This window comes from Eublepharis macularius, chromosome 5, assembly GCF_028583425.1.
Source record: "Eublepharis macularius isolate TG4126 chromosome 5, MPM_Emac_v1.0, whole genome shotgun sequence".
Classification (NCBI taxonomy): domain Eukaryota; kingdom Metazoa; phylum Chordata; class Lepidosauria; order Squamata; family Eublepharidae; genus Eublepharis; species Eublepharis macularius.
In genome coordinates, this window is record NC_072794.1 from 163,302,180 (window position 1) to 163,321,580 (window position 19,401).

General features: G+C 40.0%; 1 protein-coding gene across 4 annotated transcripts in view; it reads right to left on the bottom strand.

Annotated features, from left to right (window-relative positions):
* The window catches only part of DIDO1 (death inducer-obliterator 1), a 75,300-nt gene extending 56,681 nt beyond the window's left edge, over nucleotides 1-18,619 (bottom strand). For 2 of the 4 annotated variants that reach the window (XM_054979360.1, XM_054979359.1), the window contains exons 1-4: nucleotides 18,405-18,619; nucleotides 2,627-2,809; nucleotides 1,301-1,505; nucleotides 128-208 (exon numbers count right to left, since the gene is read on the bottom strand). In XM_054979360.1, the coding sequence (XP_054835335.1) occupies nucleotides 128-208; nucleotides 1,301-1,505; nucleotides 2,627-2,794 (454 nt within the window). In that variant the 5' untranslated portion in view covers nucleotides 2,795-2,809; nucleotides 18,405-18,619. The other 2 variants (XM_054979362.1, XM_054979363.1) reach the window with 2 other exon arrangements.
* Nucleotides 18,620-19,401: the final 782 nt, after the last annotated feature.

Genomic DNA, 19,401 nt, shown 5'->3' on the forward strand with positions numbered 1-19,401 from the left:
ATTTCCTAGAAAAGTAGCATATTCGTTTGAATTCTTAAAAACAAAATTACTAATGAAAACAGTCTACTATAGGCTATAAGATTTCAGTAAGTTACCACTTCCTTTAAAAGGAAAAAAAGTACTGTACCAAAAGAAGCGTTTTCCATATTAGATGCAGTGTCCAGGGCCACAGATTTCAAACTCCCTTCTTCTGCTCCAGATTTTACTTCTGAAAAACACAGAAAACACAAATTTATAAATTTGGCTCTACTTTCAGAATTAACTAATTTGCTTCTAATTGTTGTACAAACATTTAGGTATCTGATGCATAATTGTGAATGTTAAAAAAAGGAAGTTCCTTTATGTTATGAATGAGTTTTCATGCTTAGTTCTGCCTATCTAGAAACAGATAAATACTATTGTAAATATAGCTTGAGAGGAGACAACATATACAAGTTAACAAAGACTTCTTGGAATGTAACCCTAGGTTTGTGCCAGTATCTGCTACAAACCTTGAAGATGAATTTATCAGCAAGTCTGGCTTTCTAAACCAAGGTAGTTGTGAATTTCCTGCATTATGCAGGGGGTTGGACTAGATGACCCTGGAGGTACCTCTCAACCCTATGATACTATGAAATCAAGACAATAGAGACAACTGCTTGAGTAGGTTTGCATGGTCAGGATTTTTGACATTTTTTAACCACATGCATTTTCAGCTCAGAAAAGTCAGGTAACAAAACAATGGAAAGATGCTACAGCTTCTAAGCCCTACAAACCTCACTGAAAAGATGCCAGGTGCAAGATGTCTTACCAAAGCACCAGAAACTGCATAAAATGATGCCCTGATATAACCTTTTTATAATTTGTTCTGCTCTCTACTTTCTCAAAACTCAGTCTGAGTTTCTATAAGCAGCCATTCCTGCCTCGGACCACACACCCACAACCTTTGAGCAAGCTCCATAGGTTACATGGCATAATGTTAAAAAGCAATGTGGGTGAAAAAGAGCAAGAGTCCAGTAGCACCTATAAGATTAACAAAATCAGTGGTAGGATATGAGCTTTCGTGAGCCACAGCTCACTTCTTCAGGTAATGTGGGTGAAGCTATAGATCGGCTGCTTTAAAAATTACCACAGAATTTTTGTTGAAAAAGGAAATGAAAGTGAAAGAGATCTTAATATAGTAGAAAAAGTAATGAATATGTCAGCATAGCTGTTTACCTTGGCAGGTGAAGAAAGATTAAGAGAACAGCTGTGGAATCCCAAACTCCAGGAAACAGTGAGAGAGACAGAGGAGTCTCCAATACCCTCTAAATGCTTTTACCTGACACAGCATTAGAGATTGTTGGGATTTTTTCAGTGATTCGACTCAAGTCAGAGGAAGAATCACCGGAGAGCCGCAGAGCATCACAGTCACTCAACATAATCCCTACAGCACTAGCTGATCTGGGGAAGTCGGAAGCGAAATGATCTTCTCGGCACCATTCGGAAGACTCCAAAACCATCAATGCTCCACTGGATGCGGCTGCCTGTTACAGGAAAATGGGTTTACAGTTTTCTACATGTGCATTATCAAATAACCAGTTTCAGGTAAAATGCTATTGCCAAACTAATGGAAATTTTAGAGCATTAAAATTCCCAGATAAATATTGTTGAAGGGATAATTTCATTACATCATAGACTCAGAAGAGTTGTAACACATTCACTATTTCTAAATAATATACTTGACAACAATTTCTGTATTTATTCTTTCATCAGTTTTCTGTGAAAAGATGAATGGAATAGGTGCCTCTGTAAAGATCAAGCAGAATCAAGTTACCGTATTTCAAAGCCTTGCTTGGATTTCTTTGTGTCTTTATACAAGTTGCAGAACCACCATTTAGAAAATATATACAATTACACCATACCATAAAAAACATGTTTAGTTGACATTTTTTAAAATTTTAAGAACAGCATTTGTTCTTGGATTTGCTTAGATGACTTACGCTGCAAGCTTTCCATGGCCTACTCTTCCTGTTGGTTTCTTCTCCATTCATCACTAACCCACCTGCCTGTCAGTTCCTTAACTGACAAATCCCAACCGCCACAAATCAAAAGCCTGAAGATTCTAAGACCATCTTTCATTTGCAAGGCCAGCAACCGGAATGCTGTGTGTGTTATTTGCCACTGAAAACTGATCACATTATCTGAAACTAAGCTACTCATTAAACAATTGCTGAATGGCAAATCACATACCACAGAAGATATCTAAAAGTCTCTTTAAATGACTACAAAAACAAAAGGTTTTGCATATAACCTTGGCTCTTCTGTATTTCAGTTTCCAAATGTTCTGGCACACAGAAAACACTGTTACTCTCTAACTGGTTTCAGGGCTGTTGGGACAGGACTTATTTGGTGACTTAAGGGGAAAGCATATTATTAAAGTAATTTAAGCAGCAAACTCTTCAGCTAAAATGCAAAAACAAATTAAACAAAACCCAATCCTCTATTAACTGTACCAGTCTTTATATCATAATTCTGCATATGGGTAAGTGCCCGCCAACATTTATCCAGGAAGGCTTTCTAAATAAATGTTACCCAGATGAAGTCAAACAATGAAAATACAGGGTGATCTTGAGAACCCTACAACAACATTAAGGTATGTGAATACCTTCACTAAACTGCTTTGTGATTCATTGCCTGAAGCAGTGACTACATTCCAGGAATCAGAGGTTGATGGGCGAAGAGATTCTGAGTTTAAAGAGCTTTCTTCCACGGTGCTGCTTTGTAATAACCTCTCAATCTCCCTGTTAAGAATCTCCAGCTCATCACACATCATGCAATTTTAAAAGATCTGCCAGAAGGAAGAGGGAAAAACATTGGCTAATCACTACTAGTTTGAGTCTAAAAGAATATTCTACTGAATTCTAAACCAAAACTAAGCCAATCAGCAAATATAAAATACAGGTAATATTATATTCACATGATCAAAACCAGGTGTTGGAAAACTGGACCATTTATGTGAGGAACACACAAACTTCTAATGTAATATATTATACTTTAAATGCAATGGATTCAATCCTGTTGGGCAAAGCCACAGCACAGTTGGAAGAGTCCCACAAGAGAGCAGTTTGTTCTCCAGTTTTTCCATGAGCTTCTGTGTAGGAGTCCTGCAAGGCACTTGTACAAATACATACAATATGCATCCCACTTCTCGTCAGGTAAGTCAGTTATGTACTAAATGAACGCTGAATGGTTTGGATGAGGACCCAAACTGAGAGCTCAGTCCAGATCAGACTGAAATACTGATAATAAATACAGTTACTCAGGGGCTGCAGTTCTCACCTATTCTGGGCAGACTCTGCCTGAACAAACAAGCTTGCAACTTGAAGAGACCATCAGACCCTACTTGCAGACAGAGGTGCAAATCACATTTATGGCACAGAGCATCTTTAGCCAACTTCAGCTGATGTGCCAGTTGTGGCCCTTGAGAAACAGGACCTGACCAATCAGTGTTCCACCTTTAAGGCACTCAGGAGAGGAGGGGGGCTATCACTGAAGATTGTTCAGAAGCTTGGCCAGATTCAAAATGCACCTGTGAAACTTCTGGCAGACATGAGTGATCAAGGACTTACTATACACATTGTAAAGGATCTACACTCATGCACCTACTTGCTTCTGTCTACAATTCAAAGTGTTGATTATTGTAATAATAATGCACTCTTCATGGGTCTGTCCTTGAGGAGGAATTGGAAACTCCAGCTACTACAGAACGCTGCAGCTCATAAAGCACTATCCTACAGTCACTCCATTGGCTATCGATTAGTTAGGTTCAACTGAAGCTGCTGATTATTACTTACAAGGCCCTTCATGGTGTAGGAACCAAAACAGGGTCATTTCTCTCAATATGCTCCACTGTAACAGCTTCGCTTACCTGGGCAAAGCCTTCTAAAGATGCCACTTAGCAAATAGGTAGGGTAGACTTGCCCAAGCATTCTTTTGTGGCTCCCACTTTGTGAAGTGGACTGCCTGTGGAGACTGGGGAATCGCCCATGCTCTTATTCCACAGAATTGGTAAACAGACCTTTTCAGAAGGACATCCTTGCAACAGGGAATAAAGTTGTTTTAAACATCTGTGAAATTTAGTCCCATTGCTTTGTTACTTTTATATATTACACTGCTTATTGCATTGTTCATCAGTTTTGAAGTTCAGCTGTTGCATTATTTGTGTGTAATATGCCTCACTGTTCTGCAATCTTGTAAATCCCAGTTTTATTCACAGTATGCTTTCCATTGATCTTACTGCATTGGTTTAAATTGTGCAACCCACTTCAAGTCTCAGCAAGACAAGTGTGCTATAAATGAATACCTATAAAGCCCTACACTCTCAGGGTCCTGGATACTTAAAGAAAATCTAAATCCCATGTGATTTGGCCCATCAGCATCAGAGGAGCTGCTCTCTGTGTTAGGTGGGTCAACACCAGAGGAAGGGCTTTTTCTGTCGTACTGTCCCTTCCTAGAGAAACTTTCACGATACCAAGTTTATTGACCTTTAGATCTCTAGGTGAAAACATTTTTTATTTTCCCAATTTAAACTTCTCGCGCATCCCCACATTCATTATTACATACTTCCTAAATCAAAGTGCATATTAATTAGTTGTTATAAACAGAAAAACAAATTATTTAAAACTGAAGCCTTTATGCAAACTCAGAGGCTACATGAAGTTTCTCAAACATGCAACTTTTTGTTTTAGAAAATTATTTACATTAATTATTTTTAGATTATTCAATTCTGTTGGCCTCGGATAAATCTTCTTTCCCAGCTGGTAGCCGTTATAACCTCTTGTAGCCAGGTCCTCACAGGAATCAATATTAAACTGCATAGTCTCTTTCTAGTGGGGATGCCTGTTAGCCTGTCACAACAACTTACAATTAATGATCACAACCCACTTTGGACAAGGATAGTTTTCTCACAGGCCTTGGATGGCAGGCCTTTTTTTTTGCACAGAGACAGACTCTTAATCTCAGTTACTCACCAGCATCACTGAAACACTTAATGGGGACATCAGTGCAGGGATCAGACCCTGAAACAAGCACAGAGGCCAACTCTACTCCATAGCCATTCAGGCAACACTATTACAGGATCTAAGATCAGCGATATCACCAGGGGGTTCATTCACCTGTTCATCAGCATGATATATAAATCATCTGTTGACAAGCTGAAACACAAATTTGATATGCACTGTGGCAACAGAAATAAAATGAGAAAGAACACTTCAATGTGCCTGGACACTCTGTTGCCAACCTACAAAGAAATTTCAAGGGGAGATCAACAACAGGAAATTGCTGGATTCAAATGGATATATTTGATAGTATTCGACATGAGTTTACTTGGTCTGCTGACTTTCCCAGTCTCTTTAGGAACCAAATTGCTTAATATAATTCTTATTATCCATTACAAATGTTGTGAATAATCACTGGACAACAGAGAAAAGCATACAGATACATACAAATCAACTAGGCCTTCTAACTCATTGGCCTGAAAGTCTAAGGGCCAATCCATGTGTTACAAAGTACTCCTATTTGCCACATGGCCTGTCATTCAGATGTGCATAGGAGTTCTGTGCACCCAGGTGCATGTGGACCAAACCCAGAACAGAGCCAAGATACACAGAGTCACACCTTCTCTAACTTGAAGGAGCCCCAGGGGAACCACTCTTGGCCTCACTGCATAAATTTAACACAGATGAGTATATGCAGATTTCCCCAGTCAGGCTAACAACACTTCCTGGGTCCCATTCAGGTTTGTTTGTAGAATTCTACATAGAAGGCAGATATTGAAACCTCCAAATTCCAGCACTATCTGATCTATCCACAGAATGCTTACTTTAAAAAGCCAAAACAGATCATTATGCCTCTTTCTGATAAACTGCAAGCTTAATGCTGTTGATCCTTCACTTTTCAGTTATGCCAACAAATAACTCTAACAAACATTAAACCTGAAAATTATTTTTTCTGCTAACAGAAAAAAAATATATTCCTTATATAGACAGGCCATGGATATATTTATTAGCAGCAGTAACCTGCGCATGGAGCAGGTGTGTATCACACACATGCGTCAACACATTAGTTCAATTTCCTTTTCTGACTACAGCTGACTCTGCCACTGATTCCTTATTTAATTTTGCAACCACAGAGGCTACTCCTGTAGAGCTCTGAAAATACTCTGAATTCCACAAATTGCTTTGCCAGCATTACACGGTCCATGCCTTGATGTCTCGCTGAAGTGTGGAAATCTTGCATGTGGCACTTTGGATCTAGACTTACATTTATGGAGCGAAAATATTCTATAAATTGCTAGCTTCACAAAACAAAGAAGTGTTTTCTAAAAGTTAAATAAATACTAGTACAAGGGGAGGTGGCATGATTCAAATCACCAACTAAAGAGAGAACAATTTACATCATTATTTTAAATGGTTTTCATTTTTCCTGTTCCATACATATATTTCAAAACCTTTGAGAATGGAGCCCACTTGTTTTTTACATTAAAGGATTATATCTGGTTAAAGACTGAGGAGGAAGGGAAGAATTATGGAATTAATTGGTTTGTTTCCTCTGTGAGCTCCATTCCACTAACAGTGGGACCTCTCTCTGATGGAAAAGGCATGTTTGTTTCATCAGTGGAAGGCTCCTGCATTAGCAGAACAGAACTTGTCAATATAACCATAGCATCTGGATATCATTTGCTTCAATACTAGACACTTAGAACTTTCCAGAAGCAAAGGTTTACTGGGCAAAACGCTTTTTCCGTTATATGAAAAGTAAATGTTCTTGCTGTATGGCTGGTAGATTAATTAATGTACCCTACTAGATCCTAGCACCTGTGATGACTGTCCCTGAGTCCATTTGGAACCCAAAGTAATCAAATACACAAACTTTTTATGTAATAAAAGGATTTAACCAAATGGAATCTCAGTTTAGGTCCAAAATCTGAATCATCTAACATACACACAAACCCACTCTGAAGATTCAGGCCAGCTTTTATGACATGATTACTGGGATATTACTTTACCTCTTCTATACATTCAATACAGGCCACATATTAATTGCTGGACATAAATTAAAGTATATTTATTTTTCTGATAATTAGTCAGTGCCTAACATTTCTGGCAAGTTCTGGTAAGACAAATATAGTGATTCTTGATGTTTCCAAAATGCACATTCGTATTTTGACAGATGCTACACATTAGCACTTTTAGTCAAGAAAGGTATTAGTATACATCTATACTAAGACCTAAGAATTTAATTTTAAAGCTCAAACTTCCAAGATATGAAGCAACAGCCAACAGTTCACCCAAGATAGGATGCTCACAAATGTTCAGTAATACTTTCTTATTAACGTGAGCGATGTGTCACAACTTTTTTTCCCCTACAAAACTATCCCCAAAGGATTAACACCCCTTGTTTCATAGAGAAAGGTAGGACAAGAGCCCCTTACTTCCAAAAGTGCACTGAATTTTCAATGATCTTCCATTGCAGATTCATTTAAAGAATTACAAGATGGCCAGAATTTAGGATTCTTATTCCAGGAAAAAAGTATCTGCACACAGAAAACAAGCATAACGAAGACAAAGGTTTTAGCCTAGCCTTCTCTCTAGCTTGCTAGCAGCGTAAAACTTACAGTATAGGAAATATATTGTCTCCACTTGTAGCTATAGCAGTACAGTCAAAGAATAAGGGGTATCACTGCTGCTTCTGCATTTTGAACAGGCCAAGAAGAGAATGAGTGGAGACAACTCAGTCAACAATTATACACACATGCATGCATGATTATATTTGATTCTCTTAACAACAACAACAACAACATTTAATTTACATACCGCCCTTCAGGACAACTTAATGCCCACTCAGAGCGGTTTACAAAGTATGTCACTATTATTACTCCCACAACAAAACACCCTGTGAGGTGGGTGGGGCTGAGAGAGCTCAGAGAGGGCTGTGACTAGCCCAAGGTCCCCCAGCTGGCTTCAAGTGGAGGAGTGGGGAAGCAAACCCGGCTCTCCAGATTAGAGTCCTGCGCTCATAACCAATACACCAAAATGGCTTAACAGCAGCCTATGCTCAAGCCAACAATACTGGAGACATGATGCTGCCTTATTCTGAATCAGACCTTTGGTCCATCAAGTTCAGTACTGTTTACTGACAGTGGCTCTGCAGAATCTCAGGTGAGGTCTTTCACATTACCTACTGCCTGGTCCTTTCAACCGGAAACGCAGACTATTTATGCCACAGCCTCATGGCCTTTCCTCTATACAAAAAATGACATCTTGTTTTTTTCTAAATGAACCTCGTTTGGCACAAGCAGTTCTTTTTATATTTATGGGCTTAAGCAGACACTAACTGGGACATTCAGAACAACCTGACAGTGCTTTAGATACATGGAAATGGCAACATCAATTTTAAAGGACAGCATAATGAAAACAGCAAACAAAAATCTGAAGCACATACTCTTAAAACCAGCTATCTAGAGTTTGGCTTTATAACTGCATTAACCAGAAAATGATTATCAGAAATTATGACCACCCTGGTTTTCTCTGTCTGTATGATAAGCCACTATGAAGAAGGAAATGAAGTTCCAGAGAGATGAGCTTTAGTTTTTACATGTTGACCTAAACTGTATCAAAACCAGAAAACTCAAGAATTTTACCTCATTAATAAACCTTCTTACAGTTGCTTACTAAGGCAACCTCAATCTTTGCAAGAGCTGTCACGCTCACCGTACTCAATTAAATGATTTGAACTCTAACATTCCATTGGAAAGTACACCTGGAGCCAATAAATAAATAAATAAATAAAGTCTTCCAAAAAGATGCTGTGCCAGCTTCATGTTGAGCTTTTAATGAGATTTCGCATACATGAAACCCGCTCTCCGAACAGGCCTCCAGAAGGTGGGTCCTTTTCATTTACCAAAGGAAACCATTCATTATTGCTTGGGTGCACTTATGACACTAGTCCATCTCCTTGCAAAGCCTGCAGCCCTGGTCAAGAAGTCTCTACCATCAACCACAGGCTCAACTTCTAGAAGTTTTCAGAAGTAACCTCTGGGCCACATCTCTTCCCCCAAAATAACCACACACTTGCTTTGGCAGCACGTGCCCCCCCCCCCAAGCTTCTAAAGGAAAACAGACAACCCTAGAGCAAATGAGCCAAGACCATGAGAGGCAATGAGGGATGTCTTTTGGTCACGACAGCTGAGTACAGCAAGAAATAACAATGAATCCCATTCACTTTTCTTTTATTCACAATGAAAAAAATACTCAAAACAGCTATTATAATAGCTTGTAGTTCAATCTGATGTTTACAACAGTAAGAGACAGTTTTGTTTGGCTTTCCCTTATTGATCTTCCTATTTGGCTTAGTTGCTGCTTATATGTATGTACAGTTTTTTAGCAGATTCAAATGTTTCAATGTTTGACACCCTGAGGGTCCTTGTTTTAAATAAATGAGACCATCAGTTTAGGCTAGAATCAAATTTTCATTTTCAGGTTATTTATTTACTTTATTTGCACACTGCCTTTCTCCCTAGGGGGAACCCAAAGTGGTTCTCCTCTCCTTCATTCTATTCTCACAACAACCCTGTGAGGTAGGTTGGGCTGAATGGCCCAAGGCCACCCAATAAGCTTCCACTACAGCACAAATCACTGTTCAAGCACCTTCCTACTATTAGGCATGATCAGCAGAAAGCCGCCCCCTTCTCTTCTTTGCAGGACAGAAGCCTGCCCAATGCTGCTATGAGATTTCTTAAATAACAGGCATCAAACCGTGGACTAACAGTATCAGAGGTAGAAAAGACCAAAAAGCCATTTAACACAGAACCATTCATCCAAACAATGCATTCCGAGCCACAGCATTCCTCCCAAAGTGAAGTGCAGCAAGAATGAATACAAGTGCTTATCACCATGTACGCTCCTTCCTTAATTAAATCCAATACTGCTTAAGTACTTCCTCAGTTCTGTGAAGTATGTTAGGCAGAGGCTGGGGCCCAAGTGGAGATTCAAACCTGGGTTTCCCAGTTCTCACCACACTGGGTCTCAATATAAATAAAGTACATCAGGTTATATTTAACATTAGGCATTTAATATTTTCTTCATGAAATGAGGTAGACATGCTAAATTGAGACCTAGTCATTTTAATAGCGAAAGTTTTCCAGAAAACCTGCTTTGCTAGTAAATCAAGAAGAGACACAATTAACTAGGAAGGTCTACTTTGCAAGTTAAAATGAATGAGAGGTATTCCATAAACACATACACAAGGCTGACTGCGGCCGATATTTACAATAGATTCTTTCTGCTCAGTCTACAATCCTTTCTACAGTCTGCAATTTTACAATTTAAATAGTATTCACTGTGGCAACTCAGAGCCTCGCTACAAGTGACATCTTCCACGCGAAGGGCACTTGATCATTTTCGCAAGTCTTTCTGGGTACTGAAGTCCCTCTCCCACACCCCTTTTCTTTCTGTTCCTTCCCGTCTCCGTTAGCACGGCTGCCTGAAGAGACGGAGAAAGCCTACGAGAGCAGCTTTTGCAAATCGTCTTGCTGGGGGGTGGGGAATGCTCTAGAGAAAGCTGACATGTGAAGTCCTCCCCTCTCTGTTAGAACTGTTAGGATCGCTGCCTTAAAAGTCAGAGAAAGCCTGCGTTTGCAAATCGTTTCTCTAGTCGCAAGCCTGCTCTCAATGATCTTTGGGGGCGGGCAGCTGCAACTTTCTAAGCTTTCTCTAGAGTATTTCCCCCCCTCCCCGAGCAAGACGATTAGCAAAGTTGCAGCGGGCAGCTCGGGGAGGGGGGGAATACTCTAGAGAAAGCTTAGAAAGTTGCAGCTTTCTCTGACTTTTAAGGCAGCGATCCTAACAGTTCTAACAGAGAGGGGAGGACTTCACATGTCAGCTTTCTCTAGAGCATTCCCCACCCCCCAGCAAGATGATTTGCAAAAGCTGCTCTCCTAGGCTTTCTCCGTCTCTTCAGGCAGCCGTGCTAACGGAGACGGGAAGGAACAGAAGGAAAAGGGGTGTGGGAGAGGGACTTCAGTACCCAGAAAGACTTGCGAAAATGATCAAGTGCCCTTCGCGTGGAAGATGTCACTTGTAGCGAGGCTCTCAGTGTCTCTGTTCATGTTGTCTCATGATGGAACTGGTTCAGCTTTTCATCATTGGCATGCTTGCTCTGAATAATGGATACATAACCAACCATTGCAAATGAACTGGTCCAGAACAAAGTAGCAAAGTCAAAACTTTACTCAATTATTTTTAGTTATTCTCAGCTTAAAGCTCAGGAGGCCATTTACAAATATTAAAGCAGTAACACAATATTACCAGAGTGAAAGCTTGCAGGATAATACCAGTATAAGAATAGAAAGCCATAGTATAAAACAATTATACTATAAAATCCAAACAAAATAGAGAAAGCAAAATTACCAAACCTGTAGCAGACTAAAACCAGAAGCAAACATGAAATGCAGAGTTCCAACCATTAACAAATTGGAAATAAAAGTATTTTCACCTGGGTATACAAAACCCATCAAGCGTGATTCCAAGAAAATTTTCTGATGTGAGAATGTTCAAAAGACAAATTGCCATGCAGAAAAAACCCTCTGCCTCTATCTTACTACTGAAAGTGAGGTGCCTCTCAAGAACATTTGGGCAGATTCACATGGAAAATAGAGGTCAAATCCAAGACTGGGCTAGGATTTAAAGCACTTTGAATTATGTCCAGAAATGAATTCGCAGCTAGCACTGGCAAGGTAAGTTTCCTATAATCTATAGCAACTAGCAACTTAAGGACCATAGACTTCACCACTATGTTGCCGTACATATTATCCACTGCTTTAAATATGTACTCCTATGTACTACCTGTGCTTCATGTTATCTAATGTCAGTCCTAGAACTGATTATGTTTTCAGTATTTCTTCTACTCTGTATTGGATTCTTGCAAATGTTATGTCTTTTTAAACTTCTATCTATTTACCCTATGGCATTGTTTATGGCAATGTCCTTGAAACTGTATGGAACTGTACTTGATACTGATTGTACTAATCTCACCCTGTGTAATCTGCTTTGAGTCTCAGTGAGAAAGGCGGACTATAAATGACAAATAATAAACAAACAAACAAACTTTGTGGTTAAATTTTAAACTAATCAGAAGTGTCCTAACAGTCGTCAGAGACAGCTCTATGTGTAGCATATTGCATTACCCTAACCTAAATATAAAGCATGTTCCTTCGATGCCTCGTCAGCACAATGGCTGCCAACAACCAAGTTGCCAACAGAGTACATATTTTAGGCAGATACTAAAAATCGCTTGAATTAAATAAAGAGGGTAAGAGAATTCCAACTTCTCAACATCATGCTGCTTGCGATGGAAAGGGTTCCCACTGGGAAGAAAGTAAACGAAGTAAATAAATAAAGAATATTTCCAAAGGTTTTTCTTTTCAACAGAGAGATGCAATTGAGCTGAAATATTTCATTAAGAAAAAAAATCAATAAATCACCCTTAATATGCTTTAAATAATACACAGTCAGTTAGAAATTACATTATTGGAGTAATCTAAATATTTTAAAGACATAACTCAACAGTGTACACATCTTAAATTATTTTAAGTTTTTAAAACATTATGGCACTGAGAATTGCTGATCTGCACCAACTCAAAGAACCATACATGATGTGCCATTGTTTCCTACTGACGCGCTTCACCAGAGTTCAGGGTTCAATCACAAAATTTTGACAGGTACTGTATCTATTCATTGCTTAATTTTATAAAGCAATGGATTTTTAGAAATGGAAAATGTTCTATGAATAGAAAAGTAGAAAGTCTCCTTCTCAACGATGCTTATAGCCATATGTAAATGTTATTTTCAAACTTGATTCCCATCAATATAAACAAAATTAGTTTACTGCTTGTAATTCAACACATTTAAGAACAAAACTCATAGTGGAATTCAGTTTTAAAAAATAAAATCTAATTGGCAAATTAAGCAACTTAAGTGGAAGCAACCTAATGAGACACGTGTCTGGATCCTCCTTTTGCACTTTTTTCCCCTCTGCCTACTTTATTGTGGGATTTTTCTGTCAGCATAAAACTTAGTAAGGCAATGGGAGCTTAAGCCGATGAAATACCTTGAGCCTCAGTTATTAAAATATTTACTCATCTTGTAATTTTATTCCATCTCTCTAAAGCAATATTTCTATTTCCAACTTAACTAATGCTAACGTATATTTCCTATTGACTACTTTAATGTAACAATAAACCAATTACTAGTGTTATTGAAGCTGACCGAATTTACTTAAAATAAACCCCACCAAAGACTGCAGTTTTATTTATTTATAGGGCTCCTTTCTCATTGGGACTCAAGGCTGAATACACAGTGTAATTCTATAGGATCAACAGCTAGGGCTTTCAATGAACAATACAATAGGGTATAGGATTCAGAAGTTACCCAATTAACTGTTGCTAGTAGTGGCACTTCAGAAAATCTCCTTAATAAACTAGGAGATGTAAAATTTTCAGAGGCTGCATATGCCCACTATGGAAGTTTGATGTGGTCATCAAAGCACTGCTTTTCTCCCCTGGCCTAAGACACGGTTGACATATGTAACCAACATGCATGTTCTATGCTTTCACCTGTATTCAGTTTCAGGGTTAGTCTGCAATAGAAGAGCAAGATTTGAATCCAGTAAGACCAATTAGATTTCCTGGGCATGAGCTTTCAGGAGTCAAAGCTCCTTTCTCCCACTTCCTAGGTGGATTAAAAACCCTACATAGTTCCAATTCTAAATGTATCTGAAGAAGGAAGCTTTGACTCTCAAAGGCTCACACCCCTGAAATCTAATTGGTTTTTAAGGTGCTACTGGACTCAGATCTTGTATTCAGTTTGAGAACCACTGCACTAGACAGCTATATAAAATGCCACAGTGCTCGTGCTTTGGGAGTTACAGAATCTACTTCTACAGACTGACCTTGGAGGAAGAAATAGACTAAGACTGTCCGTCTGTCTACCTATAAAGTAAATATGACTCACAGGTGCCAAACATAAGATTTGGGGCTTTACAAGAGCTAAGAATGATAAGGATGCTGACTCAGCAGTGGCTCATTTGCATACCACAGCATCAGACTTCTCCACTGCCATTCCATTTATTTAGTGGCACAAGTGTTAAGGAATGTGGAGAATATAGGAAAATGAAGTAGGAAAAGAGACTACCTCCCCAGTAGAATTTGTGCCTTGTGTTTTACTTGAAACAGCAGGAAAGTGAGGAATTTGTGATTGTGGCATACAGCCTCATTAAATGACAGAAAAGTACACTCTCCATGATATGCCTACACCACCATTAACATATGACATCTCTGCCTTAAACCTTACTTTCAAACCCCGCTACAAAACTCCACCCTCTCCCCTCCTGGCAACCTTACAACTACCAAACAGATACATCTCTCTGTCGCACACACTGAAGAACAATCAGTTCCACCTTGGCTGACCGGTGTTTCCCCTGAGGTCATAGCCCCCAACCTCAGTAAGCCATTTAAGAAACATCAACTGATCATCAGCAAGCAATCGGGTACAGAAGGTGCAAGTAATTTTTGTAGGGGTAGCCAGCCACTCTTTGAAGACTACATTTATTGTAAAATCTGGAGAAGTGCAACTTAAAAAACAGCTAGGTATGAAGAGCATATACATTCAAGTCTTCAATTTTACACAACAGCATCACTAGCCACAGCTAGAAAAATATTTTAAAGCCCTAACCATAAGCATCAGAATAATTCTGCACTTGACGTTCTACCCTCCTATGCACTAATAAATATCCAGGTGCCTGAAACACTTTTTGAAGATTTTATGTATCTCTTAAACATGTCAAAGAGTTAATAAAATGTCAATTTTAAATAGTTTGAGACCTCTACTAAACTACTACTATATCCAGAAAAAAATTAAAATTTCTGGAAATCTCTCTGCTTAAACCATATTTTGGAGATCACAGACCACAGCCTTAAAAAGTTAGTAAACATTCACTAACAGAATTGCTTTGGCTTGTTGTGCAATTTTCTTTGGGGGGGGGGGCTTATAGAAACTACAACTGTAAGGATACATCTAAAAGTACTACATGCCAAAGAAGCAGCAACAAGTTTCTGAAAAGAAGGATAACTAATAAATTGCCCAACTGCCAAGATACTTCAGTTCCCTACTGTCAGCAAATCTCTCTTCAAGAGCATTCTGAGACTTTCCCATGGAAATAATTAAAAGCCTTACAGCTTCACTGTTGTGATATTCAAGTTTTATGCTGCCACATTCTTAACCTATCACATTATCTACTATGATTTCAGTAAGAGTGATAAATAGAACACTACCATCAACTGCAGCAGAAACCATAAAGGGCAAAAGACATGTGGATTTCAAGGATTACAACAAAAACTGTAGTGAATCATATACAATTCAGTATTAACTGACTATGGCAATAAAATCAGATTTTAATATTTTTGCCTTTTAGATTTGTAAAGATGGCTCACAAACAATGGTCATAACATGGTATTAGTTTCTATTTCTGGAAAACGGCTCTCTCACACACAATTTTACTCATGTGTTATGCTTCAGAGTCCTCTGAACTAATGTTGCATTAGTCTCTATATAACAGTATTGAGTAATTATTGTCAATTTCAAGGAGAAATGCCACATAACAAAAGAAAGCAAATTCTATTATTTCTATAACCAAGAAAGAAATTTTGATTTCTCTCAATTACATATAGAGCTTCAAAAAGAATTTTGCCTGAAAAGCCTATATATCTTCATCTTGAATTTTCTCAGATAAAATCTCATGTTTACTACTATTAATAAAACCATTTTTTTAAAAAATGCTTTTTTGTGTTACTATACAATTTATATTTTTGAACTATTCAGTCTGCTACACAGATAAACGTAGAGCTGTTCTTATATTAAAATCACAAAATAAAATCTATTAAGATAACAGCTCTCTTCTCTTTCAAACTGAAGTAATTTTACCAATGATACATTTCTGAGATTACCTAACAGTTTAAACCAAAACAAGTAATGCTGCAACATGACACTGTCCACTACAGTCTTAAATTTAAAATGACACCAATATCACGTTCATTCTACATACTGACCTCTAATTCTGTAAATTCATAGCTGTTCAATTTTACCATAAGATAATGCCCAATTTACTATAAGACCTGTCCAACTACACTTATTTTTCATCATGCAATTATTACTTTCAATATGACTTTTGGCTAAATTTATCAGCTTAAAAAATAGCCAGTATTTCAAAGAAAGGAAAATCATAGCACAAGATTTTTAGTTTCACTTTCTAGTATTATTATGTAAAGTCAAACTCCTGAAAAAAGGCCAGCCAAGCACAAACCATTGCTTTAAAATCAGCTTGCAATTTATGATACTGCTTTAAATACCATATGTATGTAATGGTCAAATATAGGGTAAGAAAAGAATGACACCCAAGTTACTTACAAAACGGGGCAAATCCTATGAAATTACCCAAAGGAAAAAAGTTCAGAAGCGACCCACCCCACTGCAACAATCTGGGTACTACCATGTTATGCACAAAATGTGGACCACGTATTTAAAAGTCTGAAGTGAACATAGCAAGGTTTCAAGCTCATTACAACTGTGAAAGTTGTCTTTCTGCTTGGCATATGAAATTTTGCAGAGTACTGAAGGCACTATACAAATTATCATTTTATTTTATTGGTAAGGAAACAGATTTATTGTGGGGAAGCTTACAGAAATCTAGGAGTAAATACAAGGAGGTGAAGACTTAACCAGGAATTTTTAGTTAAAGAATTTTGTATAAGTGCCCAAATACATTTAATAGAGTATTTTTTCTCCAAAAACAAATGTTCTGTGAAGCCTACTCCACTTCAAAACGTTAATGCATGCAACAGACCTTGCCTTACATAAGCTTTTCAGAAGTGTCCTGTACCTTTCATAACAACACGTTATTTAATTATTCATTCTGTGCCAAAAGACCTTCAGCCTCCCATGAATACAAAACGGTGGAACAAACAAGCAATCCATTTGTGATTTTCCCATGAGCATCAAATTTTCAAGAATTAACTGAAGTGCCAATTACTCTAGACTTGTCAAATTTAACTACTAAAAACAAGAGACAAAAACCCCTAGACAAGCTTGAGCGATGGCAATAAGAATCTAATAAGGAGAACAAATCTTAACAAGTTTTTTTTTAAAAAAAGAGGCAACCTTACACAACACACTGAAGGGAAAACACATTTGTACACCATTATATATATAAAAAAGGTTAATAGGCCCTCCCAATATACTTTTTAATACTGCCAGGGAGGGCAAAGAGGAACGGGTCACTCTGTGGAGCTAGTGATAAGAAAAATTAGGGTGGCAAACAACCAACAGATCACCCACTGCACAGTCCCAAATTAGAGTGACAGGAGAGATTGCAAGCTGTGACAAAAAAAATCATCAATTTTGCGTAAATGCCAGTTAAAATGCAATCACCTTCCCAATCCCTGCCAATGCCTCTCTGGCAGGGTTACCAACTCCAGCTTGGGAAATTTCTGGAGAAGTGGGGATGGATCATGGAGAGGGCACCTCAGTGGGGTCTACTGCCACACAGCCCACCCTCCAAAACAGCCTTTTGCTGAAGGGGAACTGATCTCTGTAGCATGGGGGGTGGAGGTCAACTGTCGCTCAGGGAGATCTCCAAACCCCACCTGTCGTGGGAAACCCTAAGCTCTCCCTCACTTTCGCTGGCATTGCAAGAAGAGATGTGGTGGGGCCTTGAAGGACCAGCTACTCCCGTATTGTCCCTCCCATCATCTGAGGCTAACAATCCGAATTGCACTGATAACCCCTGAGAAAGAATTCCCATCCATGAACAGTTGCCAGGCTCAGGTCGTGAAATTCTTGGAGATTCAGTGGGTGGAGCCTAGGGAGGGCAGCCTTTGAGAAAGGGAAGGAGGCCGGAGGGACTGTGATGCCAGAGATTCCCCGCTTCCAAAGCAGCCATTTTCTCCGGGGGAACTGAAATCAGCAGGAATTCTGGGAGATCTCCAGGCTCTGCCTGGAGGTTGGCAACCAATCCATTTGGCGGATGGCAACGAGGTCGCCAATATCCAAACGGGCGCCGAACCGACCCAAGGGGCAAGGGGAGGCCTGGGGCCATTAGGGAAGCCGGCTACTGACAATAATACCCGCAAGCCTTTTCGGGACCCCTCGGGGCCTAACCTGGCGGGGCCGGGAAACGGCTACCAGACTGAAGCCACGAAGCCTTCCGACGTCACCCGATTATGGGCTCACCACCGGCGTAGGGGGGTCCGGTCCAGAGGGGATCCGTTCTTCCCCGCCCGCCCTTCTTTCGCTGCCTGACCCGCCGCGCCCCAATCGTCCCCCCTCACTCACCACGAGAGGCAGGGCGGCTGCGAGCGCGGGGAAGGGCTGAGGGAGGGGGGAACCGCCTCAGAGTCGTTGTCGTCGCCTCAGCCGAGCCGGGCCGCCTCCTCCGTCGCCGCCGCCATTTCCTCCGCTTTTCCGCACGGCAACACTGGCTGGACGGGCGGGGGCCCTCGCTCGCCTCCGCCCGACTCGACCCGACAGAAAACCCGTCCTCAAAATGGCGGCGGGGAGCAGCGCGCGCGCGCGAGAACGAGACTGGGATTAAAAGGGGGGGGAGGCCGCCCCGGCTCTCGTTCTCGCGGGCGGGCGGGCGCGCGCGCTGGCTGTTTCCCCACCACCACTCCAGATATCTCGCGAGATTACGGCGGGCGGGGAGGGGGGATTGAAAGAGAGAGGCGGTGTTGCTATGCAAAGTGGCGCCTCAGAGAGAGGGAGAAGAAACGAAGAGAAGGGAGCGGGCCTCTGCCCAACTGCGCCCTCTCTGGCCGGGAGGAGGAAGCGCCCTCCTTCAGACTTGAAGACTGCGAAGAAAGCTGACAGGAAGAAAACGGATTAATTTGAAATGTGGTGCTGGAGGAGTTTTGCAGATACCATGGACAGCCAAAAAGACAAGAGATCAAACGAAGCCTGAATTTCCCCAAGAAGCTAAAAAGACAAAACTCAAGCTATTGTTCTTTGATCACATCATGAGAAGACCAGATAATGCTGGGAAAAGGAGAAGGCAGTAGGAAAAGAGAAATCAATAATGCTAGGAAAAGTGGAAGGCAGCAGGAAAAGAGGAAGACCTAAAACGAGGTGGCTGGACTCAATAAAAGAAGCCACGTCCTCCAGTTGGCAGGATCTGAGCAAGTCTGTTAATGATAAGATGTTTTGGAGGCCTTTCATTCATAGGGTCGCTGTAGGTCGGAGATGACTTGATGGCACATAACACACACACACAACACACAAACTGAGATTCTTGCAGACAAGCCTCCCTCCCTCCCTCTCCCCAAAATAACCCCCC